The 18,665-nt window shown below is 42.5% G+C and overlaps 1 protein-coding gene across 8 annotated transcripts in view; it reads left to right on the forward strand.

Moving 5' to 3' along the window:
* The window catches only part of ptk2ab (protein tyrosine kinase 2ab), a 251,570-nt gene that overhangs the window by 71,661 nt on the left and 161,244 nt on the right, over window positions 1-18,665 (forward strand). Inside the window, exon 1 of one of the 8 annotated variants that reach the window (XM_060921910.1) lies at window positions 9,309-9,892. The exons of 6 other annotated variants lie outside the window; for them this stretch is intronic. In XM_060921910.1, the coding sequence (XP_060777893.1) occupies window positions 9,811-9,892 (82 nt within the window). In that variant the 5' untranslated portion in view covers window positions 9,309-9,810. Of the gene's footprint in view, window positions 1-9,308; window positions 9,893-13,731; window positions 13,836-18,665 lie in introns of those variants that run through there. One more of the 8 variants, XM_060921915.1, reaches the window with a different exon arrangement.

Below are 18,665 nucleotides of genomic sequence, written 5' to 3' on the forward strand. Positions count from 1 at the left end.
TAAATTAACTTGGTAATTTTTTTTACCGCGATTTTGGCATTTACGCGCTGTACATCTACATAGGGAAGTCACCAGAGTATGAGCTTGACCTATTGCTTGAATTAAACACCGTGCTGTTTTCTGTCGTCTCACGTGGCTCTCTGTGAGAGGCGGGGCCTCCCAGCATGCAACAGTTATCCAGCCAGGGGATCCATTGAATGGGGAAAAGACAACAACACGTTGCTCCGTTGTACAGACCATAGGCGTAGAATTGGGTATGGGTGTGTCCCTACCAATATCAAACGACGGCTGATAAGTCCCTACTAATATTTCTGATTGAAGTTAAAAAAAAAAAAAATCACGCTCCGTGCGCGGTACACAAATGGTTTACTGTAGGTTTCCACTAGGCCAAACACCATGCAAAATTCACTCATGAATATTCGCTCTCGGGGCGTGGTCACGAAAACAGCAAGCAAGTTTGGCTACCATGTCAATTAGCAAGTGCGGTTGCAGTGCAGTGATCGGCTGCTAGCTAGCAAGCTGTCCTTGAGGAATGTAACATTAGATTATCTCGTAAAATTAATCGGTTAACAACAGTTCGTATTCAGTGTGTCAAAACGACAACATACAAATATGACACTTTTTTAAGTTTGTGTGGCATCTAAATAACAATCTGACTTGATAATGACAGCAACTGGTGTTCATTAAGGTCACAAAGACATTATTAAATGACATCACATTGTGCTAATGTTGGCTAATATTGCACCTAGTCTTGCTTGTGAAGTGCCTGCAAACTTTAGCAGCCCGCTAACCCTTAATTTGAAGTGCTTCAGACACTCTCAGGTCACCGACCCCCCCACAGGGGACTTTTAGGACTGTTAGTAAACACACATCTAAAGCTCCGCGAGTTTTTGTGCTAGAAACATTCAAGTAACACCACTAGAAACCTTGAATCTTCTAGTTTTTAAATATATATGTCTTTAACCTCCTAGGGCTTAGCGGTCCCATGCGTGGACAGCACTTTATGGAAATTCGGAACAAGAATCCACATATGTGGACATACTTTTTCTCTAAAAGTACATCTTATCAAAAGATGATGCTTAGTTTTTATTCTAATCAGGTTCTAATAAGCCCAAATAGCAAAGAGAAATAAAAAATGCATGTAAAAAAACAGCTTGGGCCTTAGGAGGTTAAAACAACGTTTATCTTTAGCACTTTGTCAAAAGAGTAAAAACAAATCTTACGAATTTCAGTACTTCAGCCAGCAGCAGCCTCTTAATGACACACCCATCAGCTATTCACATGTTAAGCGCATGGAACATCAGTGTCATCATTCGCTCATTGTGTAGCAAGGGGAGGTGAGAACACGCCCCATTTCACCGGTATAAACAAGTGCACGTGTTCACTTGTTTCCATACCAACTGAGGCTACATCCACACGACAATGGCAACGAGATTTTATTTAAAAAAATATCGCGTCCACATGGACAACGGATCAGTAAAATATCAGGTACATATGGCAACGCAACGCTTGCTGAAAACGATGCAATACACATGCCACACCTCTACGTGCGCTGTAAGACGGTCCCATCGGAGACACCAGAACAATAGAAGAAGTAGGACGCATGCGCATAAACCCCTTCTTCTACCTGACGTGAAGCACTCACAGGAACAAACACACAACAACAAGAAGATGGCTGCGACTACGCGAGGAAATCGTGCCTTCTGTGTGTACAAATTAGTTTTATTAGTGTGCATAGTTTTATATAACTTAATTTTCTTATTGTGTGTGAACATTTTGAAAAGCATTTTTATATAATTTATATAACTTTTTATATTGTGTGTGAACATTTTGAAAAGCATTTTTATATAATTTATATAACTTTTTATATTGTGTGTGAACATTTTGAAAAGCAGTCTTATCCAATAAAAAAAAGAAATTCAAGAAATGGTTCAGTTACTTGTTTATTTAAAAGAAAAGCTGTATACAAAAGTGAATGCAATGCAGTGGTTCATACAAAACAGCGAGAGTGCTGCTTGTTCTAGTCATGTGGTTGTGACGTCATCGTAAACAAATCCGTTCTACTCATCCAGACGACTTCGCAACGGCGCTGTTGCCAGATTTTTCCACTCTGGAACCCGTTCTCAAAAAATATCGTTTTGAGGCACCCAAAACGCCGGTGCCGTGTGGACGCCAGGCTGAAAAAATAAACAATTTTATCAGATTCACCTGAATCCGTTGCCGTGTGGACAGAGCCTGAGAAACTTTGAGGCCCCAAAGGCTCCTCTGAAGAAAGTTGGCAAGGCTCACAAGCCAGTTTGTGGGATTGAGCTGAACACAAATGGGAATAGGGCCGGTGATGGTCGCAGAGCCTGTGTGTACTGCAGGTTGCAGGGAAGGAAAACAAAAACCCTGTGGAAGTGCAAAACATGTGATGTTTTCCTTTGCCTTCAACCTGACAGGAGCTGTTATGATGCTTGGCATCCAGATGAGGACTGCGATGAGGACTGACAGCAGAGAGACACAATCCAGGGATGATCATTAGCTATTGAACATTTTATTGAGTTATCTTACAGTTGAAAAGAAAGAAAGCACAACTTTATTCATCACACACTTGTGAAATTTCCTTTCTGCATTTAACCCATCTGAAGCAGTGAACACACACATGCACACACGTGAGCACATACGCATACCCAGAGCAGTGGGCAGCCGTGTTAACAGCACCCGGGGAGCAGTTGGGAGTTAGGTGCCTCGCTCAAGGGCACCTCAGCCCAAGGCCATCCCATATTAACCTAACCTGCATGTCTTTGGATTGTGGGGGAAACGGGAGCACCCGGAGGAAACCCACACAGACACAGGGAGAACATGCAAACTCCACACAGAAAGGCCCTTGTCGGCCACTGGGTTCAAACCCAAAACCTTCTTGCTGTGAGGCGACCGTGCTAACCACTACACCATCGTGCCGCCAATTGAAGAGAGCATATTTATTATAAGATTTAGAAGAAGCCAGAATATGTGAATCTGTGACCCTTTTCCCTATACCCTATACCCCTTTTCCACCAAATCACTTCCAGTGCTGGTGCTGGTTCACAACTCGTTCAACTTGCGAACCAGCTGAGAACCAGTTTGCTTTTCCATAGCTCGGGGTGCTAAGGGGAGCCACGTCATTACGTCGCTGTATACATCAGTTACGTCGCTGCGTTTGCATAAACCTTGGCGCGAACATTGAAGCAACAGCAACACGGAGAAGATGAAGAAGAAGCAGCAACAACAACAACAATAATGGATGACTGCTGCTTTACTGCATCCATGATATCTCGTCGCTTATTTAAAAATGGCGCCCTCTCACGGTCTTGCTATTGTTGTTGGTCTTAATAACTCCCCCCCCCTCGCTGACGTAAGCAGTTCTTTCCTCTAGTCCAGCAAAAAGCAGGTGCTACCCTGGAACCGTTTTTTCTGGTCCAGAGCCAGTTCTTTGTCAGTGGAAACAGAAAACCCGGTTCCAAACTAGGGATGTTAACCGATGACCGTTTGACCGGTGGTTGACCAAATCAACGTCAACTGGTTAATTTTTTTTTGGTTGTCGGTTAAAAAAAAAATCAATTGTTTTGAAGCTGCCGATTTTGGAGCGGAGAACCTGGAATTCTGTGTTGTAAATGCTTGGGGCATGCCATGCGGTGTAAGGACGACAGCTGACAAATCAGAAACACCCATTCAGTCATCTCCCGCCCCAGTTGAAGACAGCTGACAAATCAGAAACACCCATTCAGTCATGTCCCGCCCTCCCGCCCCAGTTGAAAACAGCTGCCACTCGGCGAGAGAAAAGTGTAGACACAGGCTTTTTAGCTTACAAATTACTATTCTGTTTTTTTTTTAAATTATTATTAGAAGGCACATGGAGTTTAGTCCTGCCTTGGCCAGTGCATTCTGAAAGTATGTTTCGGTCTGTAGCCAACAATGCATGTTATTGCAGATCATATCTCTCCACACAAACTAAAGGCGCAGATGCCGACTTTTTCACGGCTGAATCGTGCAGATCCGATTTTTTTTAGGGGGGGCATTGGAGTGTCTGAATAATTTCATCAGAGTAAATTCTGTATTAAAATTACTAAATAAGCAAATGCTGTTGAAATTATTCAGACACTCCAACGGCCCCCCCCAAAAAAAAAAATCAGATCTGCACAATTCAGCCGTGAAAAAGGCGGCATCCGCCAAAAGGCGTGCCGTTTGCATCCCTCATAGGTTAACTGACTTTAACCGGCTAATGAGGCTCGGTGGTCGGTCAAGATTTTTTTTAGTTTTTGCCATCCCTATTCTAAACTAAGCACTGGCCCCGAACCAGCCCTGGAACTGGTTTGGTGGAAAAGGGGTATGTGATAGCTTTGGCTTTTAGGGCTTCTTTTCTTTGCAGTAACTTTCCAAGCAGAGAGGTGTGGGGGCAGGGAGGTACAGGGGCCAGGGCCTTTGTCTTTGACAAATGGACTATTGACAGTGATGGGGGGGAGGGGGGATTACAGGTGAATTACACCTACCTCATCAATATTCATTTGAAAGGGCAACTGGCTTTGGAGAAAACAAAGGTAGTCTGAAGTTTCTACAATTAGTATTGAAACTACAGAACATTTCTGAATGCCGTTCTTACTTTTATGTAGCCAACACCTAGGTTTACAAGGTTCAGACTTCAAAAGTCTTGTGCAGATATATTTATAGTGTGGTTTTTTTTTTTTTTTTTACAAGGTTTGAAGACTCTGAAAATAGTTTTGTAAGGTTGTGTTTGCACTTAATTTAAATGAAAACAAATTTCATTACATTCACTTTACTCTCATATTATTATTGCTGAGGGCGTCCAGAATATAACCATGTGTGTCACTTTTGCATGGATGTTTTTAGTTAGATAAAATACTTAAAAATGCCAAGGTTTATCAGACTGCCACAGCGTGTCCGACAGGCCCAGGACCTCAGACTGTTAAGACCTGCAGAGCCCTGACCAAGTTCGTGACACATGTAAACAGCAACAACCCGATGGTGATGTGGACATTGTTCGTGGCCCAGACAGCTTTTAATCAAATAAAACATTTTCACGTAATAAGCATAACAGCCTCTGCCTTCTTGATCAGAAATTTGTGGTTACTCCCGCCTCTCTTTTGAAAACGTCACATACCGAGTACATACATACGCTGAACTGAAGTTTTCGATGGGGTTCATTTGAAAGCGGTGGCTAAAAACTTTTCTATGTAGACCCCTGTGACTCCCTCCTCTCCCTCCGCTCTCCACTCAAGAAGACAACAAAAGGGCAATAATATAACAACCAATCAGAATTCAGATACAACAACCAATCAGAATTCAGATACATTCTGTTGGCAAGTAAAACTGTAACCTTTCAACATGTCAAAAAAGTTCTGGAGCCCTCGTCCTGTTTTACCATTAGATCAATCACATATCAGCTTAAACTAGCATTCTAAAACTAGTAAAAGATCCCACAGAAGAGAGCCGACTCCCTCTGCCAGCCTCATGGAACGCAGTGGCTCCGTATGTGTATTTATGTGTATGTGTATGTCCGTATTTAAGGCTCCGGATGTGTTTTACTTCCATTTATGAGGGAAAAGAACACACTCCCTCCCGACAGTCAATGCGTTATTTGCTTGTAAAACACATTTGCAAACTGTTAGAATGAGTTAATCATCACATGTCAGATTTGCAATTAATCAAATGAATTGCATATTATTATTATTATTATTATTATTATTCATGAATTACTACAGTTCTGAACTTCAAATTTGAAAAGTCTGGACTTTGGAGAGATGATGGATCTCTTTTGGTGGAACACAACAGAGCAAAATATTGTGACCCTCTAATGTTGACCTGAAGTTGGCGCCACTGTGGGTTGGCATTGGGTTTTTGTCCCCACCCGTACCAAACCTACACTACCGTTCAAAAGTTTGGGGTCACCCAGACAATTTTGTGTTTTCCATGAAAAGTCACCCTTTTATTTCCCACCATAAGTTGTAAAATGAATAGAAAATACAGTCAAGACATTTTTCTGGCCATTTTGAGCATTTAATCGACCCCACAAATGTGATGCTCCAGAAACTCAATCTGCTCAAAGGAAGGTCAGTTTTATAGCTTCTCTAAAGAGCTCAACTGTTTTCAGCTGTGCTAACATGATTGTACAAGGGTTTTCTAATCATCCATTAGCCTTCTGAGGCAATGAGCAAACACATTGTACCATTAGAACACTGGAGTGAGAGTTGCTGGAAGTGGGCCTCTATACACCTATGGAGATATCGCACCAAAAACCAGACATTTGCAGCTAGAATAGTCATTTACCACATTAGCAATGTATAGAGTGCATTTCTGATTAGTTTAAAGTGATCTTCATTGAAAAGAACAGTGCTTTTCTTTCAAAAATAAGGACATTTCAAAGTGACCCCAAACTTTTGAACGGTAGTGTATGCCCTTGCCTACATGTTATCTCGTTCTAATTGTTGTTACTTTTATCCAAATGACAGCTGGCAATACATTGTTACTTTGCACTTTTTGTTTATCTGGGTACTAATCTTTGAGAAACTGGATTGACAGAATGTTGCCTGTGAAGAAAAGAATGTCTTTTTATTACCCTGGGCCAAGTTCATATTTACTTACGTGCAATTTTCAAGAGCCATAGATTGTATTTTATGTATTGTTTTTGTCGTGAGTGGTTTTGTTTGATTGTTTTATTTCTTTAGGTTATTTATATATATATATATATATATATATATATATATATATATATATATATATATATATATATATGTTTTTTTTTTTACGTTCCACTGTTGAATTGAATAAGTTGACTTAATTAAAGTTTACTGTTCTTTGAAAGGGTGTATTTGCATGATCATTATTATTTTACTAGTGGCATAAAATTGTCTTGAAAAGACGTCAACAATAATATCGTTTATTGCAATAATTTCTGGGACAGTATATCGTCCAACAAAATTTATCATCGTGACAGGCCTAGTTGTCCCCGTGTCCGCGTGGGTTTCCTCCGGGTGCTCCGGTTTCCCCCACAGTCCAAAGAAATGCAGGTTAGGTTAACTGGTGACTCTAAATTGACTGTAGGTGTGAATAGTTGTTTGTCTCTACAGTGGTGCTTGAAAGTTTGTGAACCCTTTAGAATTTTCTATATTTCTGCATAAATATGACCTAAAACATCATCAGATTTTCACACAAGTCCTAAAAGTAGATAAAGAGAACCCCGTTAAACAAATGAGGCAAAAATATTATCTCATCTCGTTATCTGTAGCCGCTTTATCCTGTTCTACAGGGTCGCAGGCAAGCTGGAGCCTATCCCAGCTGACTACGGGTGAAAGGCGGGGTACACCCTGGACAAGTCGCCAGGTCATCACAGGGCTGACACATAGACACAGACAACCATTCACACTCACATTCACACCTACGGTCAATTTAGAGTCACCACATTGCCGTCCCATCTACAATGTACTGTATGAAAATAATCAAATTAGCCTAAATAATTGAATGAAATGTCATGGTTAAAGGGGTACCAAATATAATATACAGTATATAGTTGCTGATGTGACAAAGTAACGTATTCTTAAGTATTCTATCAAATTTATATACTAGAAAGCAACGAAATATCTTGGTAATTGTAAATATAATACTTTATACGCTAAACCGCACAAGAGTCGCCATTTTTAAAAGACCGTGACGTCAGCGCTACCCACTGCACTAGCGGAACTCTCCGAAATAGAGGAGATAAGCGTGTAATCATGGCGTCAGGCGCATCAAGTGAAAGCGACAGCTCTGTCAAATCATACGAAGAGATCCCGCAAGACACACTGCAAGCAGGCTATGGCTTAGAAGGGTACCAGTTTGAACCTAGGAGAGGTACTCTCGACTCCGGTGATGAAGAAAGAAGAGAAGAAAGCTCGGATGACGGCGAGGATGAGACTGATGCTGACCATGGGCATGGCGAGCGTGGGGCAGAGCGTCTGCGTGCAGGTGACACGGCGTGGTGCTCGTGCGGAAAATGTAACGTGGAGTTGCTCACGAGTCCAGCAGAATTTATTTGCTGCAATGAGATAGGCGCCACCCGTGGACTTGCGAAATCGTCACAAGAGGCAGAAACAGGTATTTCACACGTGCTATTCCCAACCTCAATGAGCCAACACAACTGGGCACATACATACGTCATGAGTGTTACGCAGAGAAAATGAACGTGCATTCTGATTGGATAAAATTAATATCATGGCGGGCTGTTCAAACTGCGGAAATAGTTTGCTCGAGCTACTTTCAAAACACTATAACTTTCCAACCTTAGAACAAAAAACTTTTCTAAGTCTTGAATAAGGTTCGTTAATGTGTGTTTTATTGTTATATTTACTCTATATATTGCCCTCTGGTCCCCTTTAAGGTTAGTTTCTGGGCGGCACGGTGGTGTAGTGGTTATCGCTGTTGCCTCACAGCAAGAAGGTCCGGGTTCGAGCCCCGTGGCCGGCGAGGGCCTTTCTGTGCGGAGTTTGCATGTTCTCCCCGTGTCCGCGTGGGTTTCCTCCGGGTGCTCCGGTTTCCCCCACAGTCCAAAGACATGCAGGTTAGGTTAACTGGTGACTCTAAATTGACCGTAGGTGTGAATGTGAGTGTGAATGGTTGTCTGTGTCTATGTGTCAACCCTGTGATGACCTGGCGACTTGTCCAGGGTGTACCCCGCCTTTCACCCGTAGTCAGCTGGGATAGGCTCCAGCTTGCCTGCGACCCTGTAGAAGGATAAAGCAGCTAGAGATAATGAGATGAGGTTAGTTTCTGTAAATTTCGTGATACTGTTTTTAACATCTTTTTAAAAAAAATTTTTTTTTAATCTTCTTTTTTTTATTTTTTAACAACTGGAAATTTCCCCATTGTGGGATAGTAAAGGTCTTCTTATCTTATCTTATCTTATCTTATCTTATCTTATCTTATCTTATCTCTGTACATGTGTTTTGTTGTCATTGTGCTGATGTGCGGTGAAGGGCACTCATCAAACCTGATCTGCAGCCACCGGGCTTGATCCCATGCTGTTTGAAAACATTCACACTGAGCGAATAGCGGAAGAGTTTGCTGAAAAAAATTAGCATATTGGTTAGGTAACTCCTCCCACTTTTTCAGCTGTCCTGATTTGATTCATCCGTTCTCAGTCTCTCACTCCCCACCCTTCACTTTCTCACCCACTCCTTTCCTCACGCTTCCTCTTTCCAAGCTCTCTCACACACACACACACACACACACACACACACACACACACACACACACACACACACACACACACACTCTCTCTCTCTCTCTCTCTCTCTCTCTCTCTCTCTCTCTCTCTCTCTGCAGCGTTGCTTTCTGTTTCATTCTGGATATTACCTCTGAAAGGACTGCAACAGAAGGTGTCCTCCAGGAACCTGCATTACATCGCTTGAGGATTTCTATTCCAGTCTATGAATTAGTTTTTCAACTATCACTTGTCTGTTGTTGGATTTCTCCATAAAGCTTGTTGGATTTACTGGAATAGAATACACACAGTGATCTAGACGACTCAATTTGTGTTCCTCCAGCAGTATTGATTTACCTATCCGGCATTCTCATCTTGCTACACTTACTGGAATTATTCTGCACTAGCATCGATCAGGGTTACTTGGTTAACTGGCGGCCACATCTCCCCACCTTGCCGCTGGCACCACAGAGGTCATAGAGGGCCAAGGTGGGCCCGGGCGGCCCCCCGCTCCCCATGTGTGTGAGGGGGAGCCACAGAGCCGCTGGGCCTGGGAGAGAGAACCAGGCGGAGGAACAGGAGGAAGAGGCGAGCGTATGGAGAGCAGTGGATGCAGCCCCTTCCCCCTGTGCTGGGCTCGCAGAGCCTGCGTCTACTCCTACACATCTCCTCTGCCAAGTATGTCACCTACATATAGTCGCGCTCGAGCTGTAAGATCGAACACTTAACATGCTTGCTTCCTCCGAGATGTGCTTTAGTGTCATGGAGCTTGTTTAAACATGGGACTGTGATTTGTGAGACACATTAGACACAATAGAATATCTCTAATGACAGTGTTTTTATGTCTAGGTTTTCTGATGAATTGTTCAGTTTCGTTCGCGTAAAATGGACCCAAGAAGATTTTACTGTTACTTAGAAATGTCACATCATTTTCAAAGTGATTTTCTGCTTTTGGGGCGTCCTGAATCTTCAAGCATGAGTCTTTCTGAAAAATAGTTCACACTTATTTAGTGATGATCCCCTACTAATACTGCCCAATGTAGGTCGTTACACTCAGAGATGGTGTAAGAAGATGATGCATAGGTCTAATAAATGAACTGATGGAGAGTGCAAGACAGTGTAGGTGTGCAGTGTGTATGGTGTCTTACGTACTGGCTGCTTGACCTCATTAAACTGTGTGTGTAATGAGCAGAGAGAGGCTGAGCTCATCTCTGAGATTTAGCAGTAGTAGCCTTTCACCGGACTGCTTCATTACTTAGGTAGTGATTGTGTGTGTGTGAGAGAGAGACATTTTATAGATAAATCTAGGTTATTAGCTCACTGCTGAATATTTGATGGTTATCAAATATGAAGGCGTCCCAAATGCAATCATCCAGTCATACTTTTTAATCCCATCAGTATGGCTGGTTGGCTTGGAGGGATTTCTTTCTTCTTATTCTTAGTATTAATTACTATTTCAGTTGTTTCAGACAAGAGTCTATCCCACAGCTGTGTAATAGTTTGCGAAGGACCATTCAGACATGTCTCATCTGGGACACTGCCAAGACCTACTAGATATGCAGGCTGAGACTTTCTAGTCCTGGGTATGACTTTAAACTGCAACCGGTGGTGAGTCTCAGGTCCGGGAGGACTTGAGTATTGGGGAAAGTGGAGTTACCCCTTAATCACCATTGCTCTCAGGTCCGCTCTGACCCGGAGTGGTAGCACCTGCCTGGGTTCCAGCTATGGGTTAAATAGTACATCACCAATAAGGCGCTGGCAGCAGGGTGCTTTTCGGTGCAATGTGGCAGATGAACCCAACAGGGTCAATGGCACACCACCATATGGCATGCGGAAGAGCCACTCAAATGGCATCACTCGACAAGTCGGTTGTGGGGCAACTTCTATACCCATCAGGTCTGTGGCACTTTTGTGCACCATTTGGCATCAGGTCTGGAGTTTCAGAGAGACAACACGACGGGGGCACAACATCATTTGTCTTACCTTACTGTGCAAGGCGCTTTATTAGGAGAGGAGCTCTGGTGCGAGCCTCACGGCCCAGCTCCGTTTCTGCACATCCCAATGAAGCAGTCGTCATTGGTTGCGATGGTCATCTGCCGCCACCGATATGCAGGCTGAGACTTTCAATAAAGTTCATGAGTGACTATAAGCCATCCTTTACCTGGAAGTGTCTAGGCATGTTTAGGATTCACTGGAAAGGCGTTCAGAGATGACTGCTCCATTCATGCCACTGGGAGGGATGATGTAGACCATGGAGAAGGTGCACAGTGATGCCCAGGCAGCAGTAGCAGTACAGACTTCAAAGCAGCACTCCTCTAAGTAATACCCACTCTACATTCCTCTTAGAGGGATGTGTCAGGGTAGGGGAAGGGTATCCGGCCTGCCTCGAGGCCAGTGTCTATCACTTAGTGGGCCAGTCTCTGTTTAGTCAGAAGAGATCCGTATGTCTTTTCTCCTTGGTAGGTGTGTAGTTGTTCTGATGATTGAATTTCTGCCATGTGGTAGAGAGAGTACTGAAGGGCATGTAGGGCAAAACAACAAATGCTTTGGAAGTTCCCCATCATGAAACATGGCAAAGTCAGTCAGTGGCTTAATAAAAGTAAGTGAAAGTCTGTGTCGAACCACAAGGCCACTCCCAAGCCACTCGCAAAGCTCACAACACGTACAAGGCAAGTTTACCACCATGGCTTGCAGTTCTCCCACTCTTTGCAAAAAGCTAGATTTTAAAGAGAGCCATTTCAGTCTGGCATCATACACAGGGCAGCACGGTGGTGTAGTGGTTAGCGCTGTCGCCTCACAGCAAGAAGGTCCGGGTTCGAGCCCCGTGGCCAGCGAGGGCCTTTCTGTGTGGAGTTTGCATGTTCTCCCCGTGTCTGCGTGGGTTTCCTCCGGGTGCTCCGGTTTCCCCCACAGTCCAAAGGCATGCAGGTTAGGTTAACTGGTGGCTCTAAATTGACCGTAGGTGTGGATGGTTGTGAAGCTGCAACAGGCCTAGCAAGCTGGCGGTAGATTAAGTGTGTGTGATGCTGGCAACTGACAGACCAGTTAGCCTATAGGGCATCAGGATGAACAAAAAAAAAATCATATACAGACTTGAAAGACTCCAGTATAACTGTGAGATCCCAGCCCAAGCTCTTGGAGAAGTACAGTATGCACTGAAAAAACTGACACCTGTGATTACCAAGTGAAAGTATCCTGAATATAGTAAAATTTATCTTGTATTTCCTATTATAAGATTGCAATAAACCAAACGAGATTGTTAAATGTATTTCAAGAGCTTTACATTTTCTTATTCTATTTATAAAAATTGCTTAAAATGAGCAAAACTATCTGCCAATAGAATAAGACTATTTCAAGCTTGAAATAAAAAAAAGTCAAGTCAACTTTATGGTCAGACATGCTATACATGCTCGACATACAGCACAGATGAAATATCAGTCCTCTCTGACCCACAGTGCAAACAGGCAATGCAATCAATAAAAATAGAATAATTTGAAAAAACAAACAATATAAACAGTATAAACACCCTAGATAGGAACTAGACATAGACTAAACACTCAAACAATACAAACAGTATAAACACTAGATAAGAACAAGACATAGACTAAACACTCAGACAATATAAACAGTGTAAACACTAGATAAGAACTACACACAGACTAAACACTCAAACAGATAATATAAACAGTATAAACACTCTAGATAGGAACTAGACATAGACTAAACACTCAAACAGACAATATAAACAGTCTAGATAGGAACTAGATATAGACTAAACACTCAAACAATATAAACAGTATAAATAAACAGTATAAACACTAGATAAGATCTAGACATAGACTAAACACTCAAACAATATAAACAGTATAAATAAACAGTATAAACACTAGATAAGAACAAGACATAGACTAAACACTCAGACAATATAAACAGTGTAAACACTAGATAAGAACTACACACAGACTAAACACTCAGACAGACAATATAAACAGTATAAACACTCTAGATATGAACTAGACGTAGACTAAACACTCATATATACATACATACATACATATACACACACACACACACACACACAAATTGGTTCAAATAACCAAACAGTCAAGGGCACTTGAGGTATAGCAGGTAAACATGAAATAAGCAGAATAAACAAACTAGCAGCTGTTAAGATGAGGTAGTGCGGAATAGTCTAAAAAAAAGTCTAGAAATAGTTTTAACAATCTTATATTTGGTTTGTGGTAATCATATATAATATGAAATACTAGGTACATTTGACTAAATTCAAGATACTTTGACTTGCTGTCACTTTTTGCAGTGGGGTACATGAAGGCGACTTGCTCCCTAGAGAAAAGTTTATGAGTCCCCAGTGAGACGCCATGCTCGCCACATGCACTTCCAAGGCAGATGGGGAATTTCCAGTGTCTAGCAGTTCCTGAAGGAAGGCGAAGACTCTAGCTAGTTTCCTAGGAACTGAATAGCGCACCAGATGATGTAGTGCGCACCGTTTGGAGAACGGTTTCCTCCTGAGAGCATACAGAGTCCTTGTGTTTGGCAGCGTCTCCTGGACTGCTGGACCCGACCTGGACTTCGCTCTGAGTGGCCAACCCCACAGTTGTAGGTAATCTGGCCGAGGGTGCTGGTCTAAACCCTGTTGGTTTTCAACACTGCAGCTTGAGCTGGACAGGAGAGTTCACAAGAGTGAACCCATAATGGTTTCTGCAAAAGATTTTTTTTTCTTTTCTTGATCTCCTAAATGTCATATCCATGGCACTGATAAACTGCTATAAATCCACAATAGGTACATGTCATGAATATCTTACTTCCTGAACGTTTGTATGTGTCCTTTATAAGCTCACATGACCAAATATGCAAACTGTCTCACTAAAGCTTATGTAAACACTGCAGAAGTCAACAAAAGTTCAAATGCCTTCTCTGTAGTGTCGGATTGTTCCGTTCACAGCACGCTCCCTCTTTCAGCGACATACTGAGAGGGTTTAGTGTTTTCCCCTTCACTTTGTGTGTCTTTTTTATTCTCGTATATATTTTCATTCAAGGCCGAAGTGCAGCTGTTGTGGATTGTGAAAAGAGTAAACCACTGTTCGAGGCTGGAGGAGTGATTTGTGTTTTTGTCTTGCTCATTATGAGCATGAAGTTCCTGGATGACCTTTATTCAAAGAATACACACCTGCACACACATGGCTCCAGATCCATCTACTCTGCTGCTGTTTGATACGGCCAGGTTTTTATCCCTCGCTGGTCGAAAGGCCCAAAGGGGGATTATGTCGTGGCGATGGCCGTCCGTCCGTCCCGGGAAGGGTGCTCACCTTCTGAAATCAACTCCTCTCACAATTTTTGGACGAATTTCTTGAAACTTGGCAAAAGGCCTTGTTATATGATGGTAATACGCATATTGCGATTTAATTTCGTTTGTGAAAATTTTACCAGAGTTTTGACCCTTGATTAAATAACTTGTACTTTGACAGTTTCACAAGGGTACATGTTCTCCTGAAATCAACTCCTTTCACAATTTGTGGAGGAATTTCACCAAACTTGGCAAAAGTCATCGCTGTATGTCGGCACTATGCATATTGTAATTTCATTAAATTCAGTCGCATTTTACCAGAGTTGTGGCCCTTGATTAACAACTTCGTACTTTCACAATTTCATGAAGGTGCGCTTGCCTTCTGAAATCAACTCCTCTCACAATTTGTGGAGGAATTTCACCAAACTTGGCAAAAGACTTTGTTATATGACAGTTATACACATATTGAAATTTCATTTAATTTGGGCAAATTTTACCAGAGTTATGCCCTCGATTATTAACAAACTTGTACTTTGGCAATTTCATCAAGGTGTGCTTGCTTTCCAAAATCAACTTCCCTCACAATTATTATCTTCCGCTGGCCGAAAGGCCCAAAGGGGGATTATATCGTGGCGATGTCCATCCATCCATCTGTCCGTTCCGGGAAAGGTACTTACCTTTTGAAATCAACTCCTGTCACAATTTGTGGAGGAATTTCCAAAAAACTTGACAGGATTCTTTGTTATATGTCGGTAATACGCATATTGCAATTTCGTTCAATTCAGTCGCATTTTGCCAGCGTTATGGCATAGTTGCCAGCGGGGGATATTGTGCTCTCAGAGCACTCTTGCCTCTTATAGTAACATAGCGATGAGTGAAAAATTGGGGTAACAAAATGTGATGTTTAAACCACTGCGAGAAAATACATTGCTTTTATATAGGGAGGAAAAACAGCTCCTTGTAGCACTGCTTGATTCGGAAATCTGAGATTATGCAAGTTTCTGTCAAGGCACCGATGCTCATAGGCTAAGAAAGAGAGAGGGATGGCTCCTGGGCTGACTGATGGCCATTGAGAAAGAAAGAAGGAAGGAAGGGATAATTACTGGTTCCTCAGCTCCAGAGACTTCAACTTGTGATGCCCCCTTTAATGGTTGAGGCCCATAAATTGCTGAGTGATGGGAAAAAGAAAAAAAAAAAGAAGGATCCCGTCTCTCCTTCTGCCCTCACCTTGTGAAAGAAGCAGGTCTCTGAGTTAAAGCCTTTAATGCAGACGGGAAGCTTTTAGAAGCTGTTCAGCAGGAAATATGCAGTTCTTGGTGAAAAAAACCAACCACCCAAACAAAACATCATCTGTGTTGTCAGAATGTCAGTATACACGAGCAGGAATGTACAGTAGCTTTCATTGTATGCATTCAGAGACAAGTCTTGTAGAACCTGCGTGTTCATTTACCCACTAGCTGTCTGTGGTTTGTAAGTCGGGAACCATCTTGGTTTTAGGTTGAGTTCAGTGTCCCTACAGTATAATGCTGTGTTCACACTTATACCGGTACAAAAGTGGTATAACTGTATCGATACTAGGGATGTTAACCGATTACCGTTTGACTGATGGTTGACCGAATCAACGTCAACCGGTTAATTTTTTTTGGTTGTCGGTTAAAAAAAAAAATCAATCGTTTTGAAGCTGCCGATTTTGGAGCGGAGAACCTGGAATTCCGTGTTTGTAAACGCTTGGGGCATGCCATGCGGTGTAATGATGACAGCTGACAAATCAGAAACACCCATTCAGTCATGTCTCGCCCAGCTGCCACTCGGCGAAAGAAAAGTGTAGACACAGGCTTTTTAGCTTACAAATTACTATTCTGTTTTTTTTTAAATTATTATTAGAAGGCACATGGAGTTTAGTCCTGCCTTGGCCAGTGCATTCTGAAAGTATGTTTCGGTCTGTAGCCAACAATGCATGTTATTGCAGATCATATCTCTCCACACAAACTAAAGGCGCAGATGCCGACTTCTTTTTTGAATCGTGCAGATCCGTTTTTTGTTTTTTTTTTGGGGGGGGGGGCGTTGGAGTGTCTGATTGTAATTTCAAGGTGGATTCTGTATTAAAATTACTAAATAGGCGAGTGCCGTTGCAGTCCATGAGGTGTGGGAGGAGGGCAGTGGATCGGGGGGCTGCGCGCGTTTGCGCGGAAGCTGCGCACATTAAATTTTGCGCAGCTTCGGTGCGGGCGTGCGGGGCTTTCTGATTTGCTGTTTTCTTCTCGTGCTTGTACTTCCTGTGTTTCGTGGACTGTGGCGGCATTTGCTTATATGCAGAATTTGCTTTGATGAAGTTGTGGTCGGACGCTCCAACGCCCCCCCTTGGGAAAGGAAGGTCGGATCTGCGCGATTCAGCCGTGGAGAGGGCGACATCCGCGAAAAGGCGCGCCGTTTGCATCCGTGTAATAATTCCAATTCTAGAATTTTAAACTCATAGGTTAACCGACTTTAACCGGCTAATGAGGCTCGGTGGTCGGCCAAGATTTTTTTTAGTTTTCGCCATCCCTAATCGATACAAAGTATACCGGTACAGTTTAGTGCATCTGTCCACACTAGCGAGGAATGTTTTCGGTTTTCTTTCACGGTAGTTGAAATGCGCGTGCGCGAAATGTTTCCGTGGTTACCGAGTAACTTCATTCCGAGAATATATGGCATCTGTTATTTCGAGATCTCGAGAAAGCAAAACAATTATTTCATGATCTCAGCTGGATCACTGTATCTCCGTCGGTAGAGACGAAGCCGGGCCAGTCTTCTGTGGAGGTGCCGCGGACTAATTTTGAAATGATCCCTTATTAAAAGACTTAATGCAATCTCTCCCTGTGTCAACCCCTGATCAAAATATTGCCTTATTAGGTGATCGATTATTCCAGACATTCTAATGACCAAAGTTGCGTCTATACAGAATGAGAAACAGCCCCAAAGTCAGCATATCACAAGTCTCTTGGCGCACCTGAATGAACCATTTCTCAGCTGTTTACTCGAGATCATGAAATAATTGTTTTGTTTTCTCGAGATCTCGAATTAGTTGTGTTGTTTTCTCGAGATCCTGAATTAATTATGTCGTTATCTCGGGATAACAAGGTGAATAAAAAAAAAGGATTATATGAAGGGCCTCTCTCGGCTTCCGTACGGATGAAACGACGTGTGTGTGCTTTTTGTTGTCAGTGTACAGTCTGTATTTCTGGTGGTCATTTATTCAGTCGAATCGTATAAAACGCGTGAGGCAGTTGAGAAAGAAACAAATGAATCTCCGTTCTTCACTATTTTATTCAGCGAAGACATCGATTGAGGTGTGTGACTTTGCGCATTATATTTGTATCGATACAGAGCCGCTTCATCTGTCCACACTACAGCGAAGCGCTACAGTACCGATACTGTACCGGTACGAAACCCATACATTTGTGGGTTTCGTACCGATACAGTTATACCGCTACAGTACCGGTATAGTTGCTAGTGTGGACAGGTGTTGCGGTACAAAAGTAGTTTCATATCGGTACAAAATCCCTAGTGTGGACAGGGTATAAATGACGTTTCACTTATCAACTGAAATCTCATTGAGTGTATAATGTCTGTCAGGTCTTCTTTCATGCTATAATGAGGAAGGACACTAGAGGCAGGATGTACTGGAGTACCAAATGCTGACTATGTTTTGAGGAAGGGCACCACTGGTTAGAAATGATTGGTGTAGTACCGGAGCATTCTCAGCACAGCAGCGACTCTGACACGGTAGTAGCATGATATTGGGTGTACAGTATATCTCAGGTCATGAATATGAGCAGATTTTTCCCTTGGGTTCTTTTTTTGAGGTTTTTGCGCCTCTGAACCTGACTGCCGTAGTGGAATAACCGCGCTAATTATAATTCTCTCAAGTGCTAACGTATGGGATTTAAAGCCTCTTTCATTAATTTGAGATGGTGTTTAAAAGTTGAGTCACGGCTGATCCTTGAAGCTGTTCCACACCTCAAAGAACAGGAGCCTTAGGGGATCTGAAAGGGGCTTAAAGAATAGGATTTTATTTCCACTGAGTATTCGAGAGAACTTTGAAGAGAGGGAAGGAAATAAAGATGTACAGTTCTTTGACATCGTGACTGAAGCGTATTGATGGCT

This window comes from Neoarius graeffei, chromosome 5 (genome assembly GCF_027579695.1).
Source record: "Neoarius graeffei isolate fNeoGra1 chromosome 5, fNeoGra1.pri, whole genome shotgun sequence".
Taxonomy (NCBI): domain Eukaryota; kingdom Metazoa; phylum Chordata; class Actinopteri; order Siluriformes; family Ariidae; genus Neoarius; species Neoarius graeffei.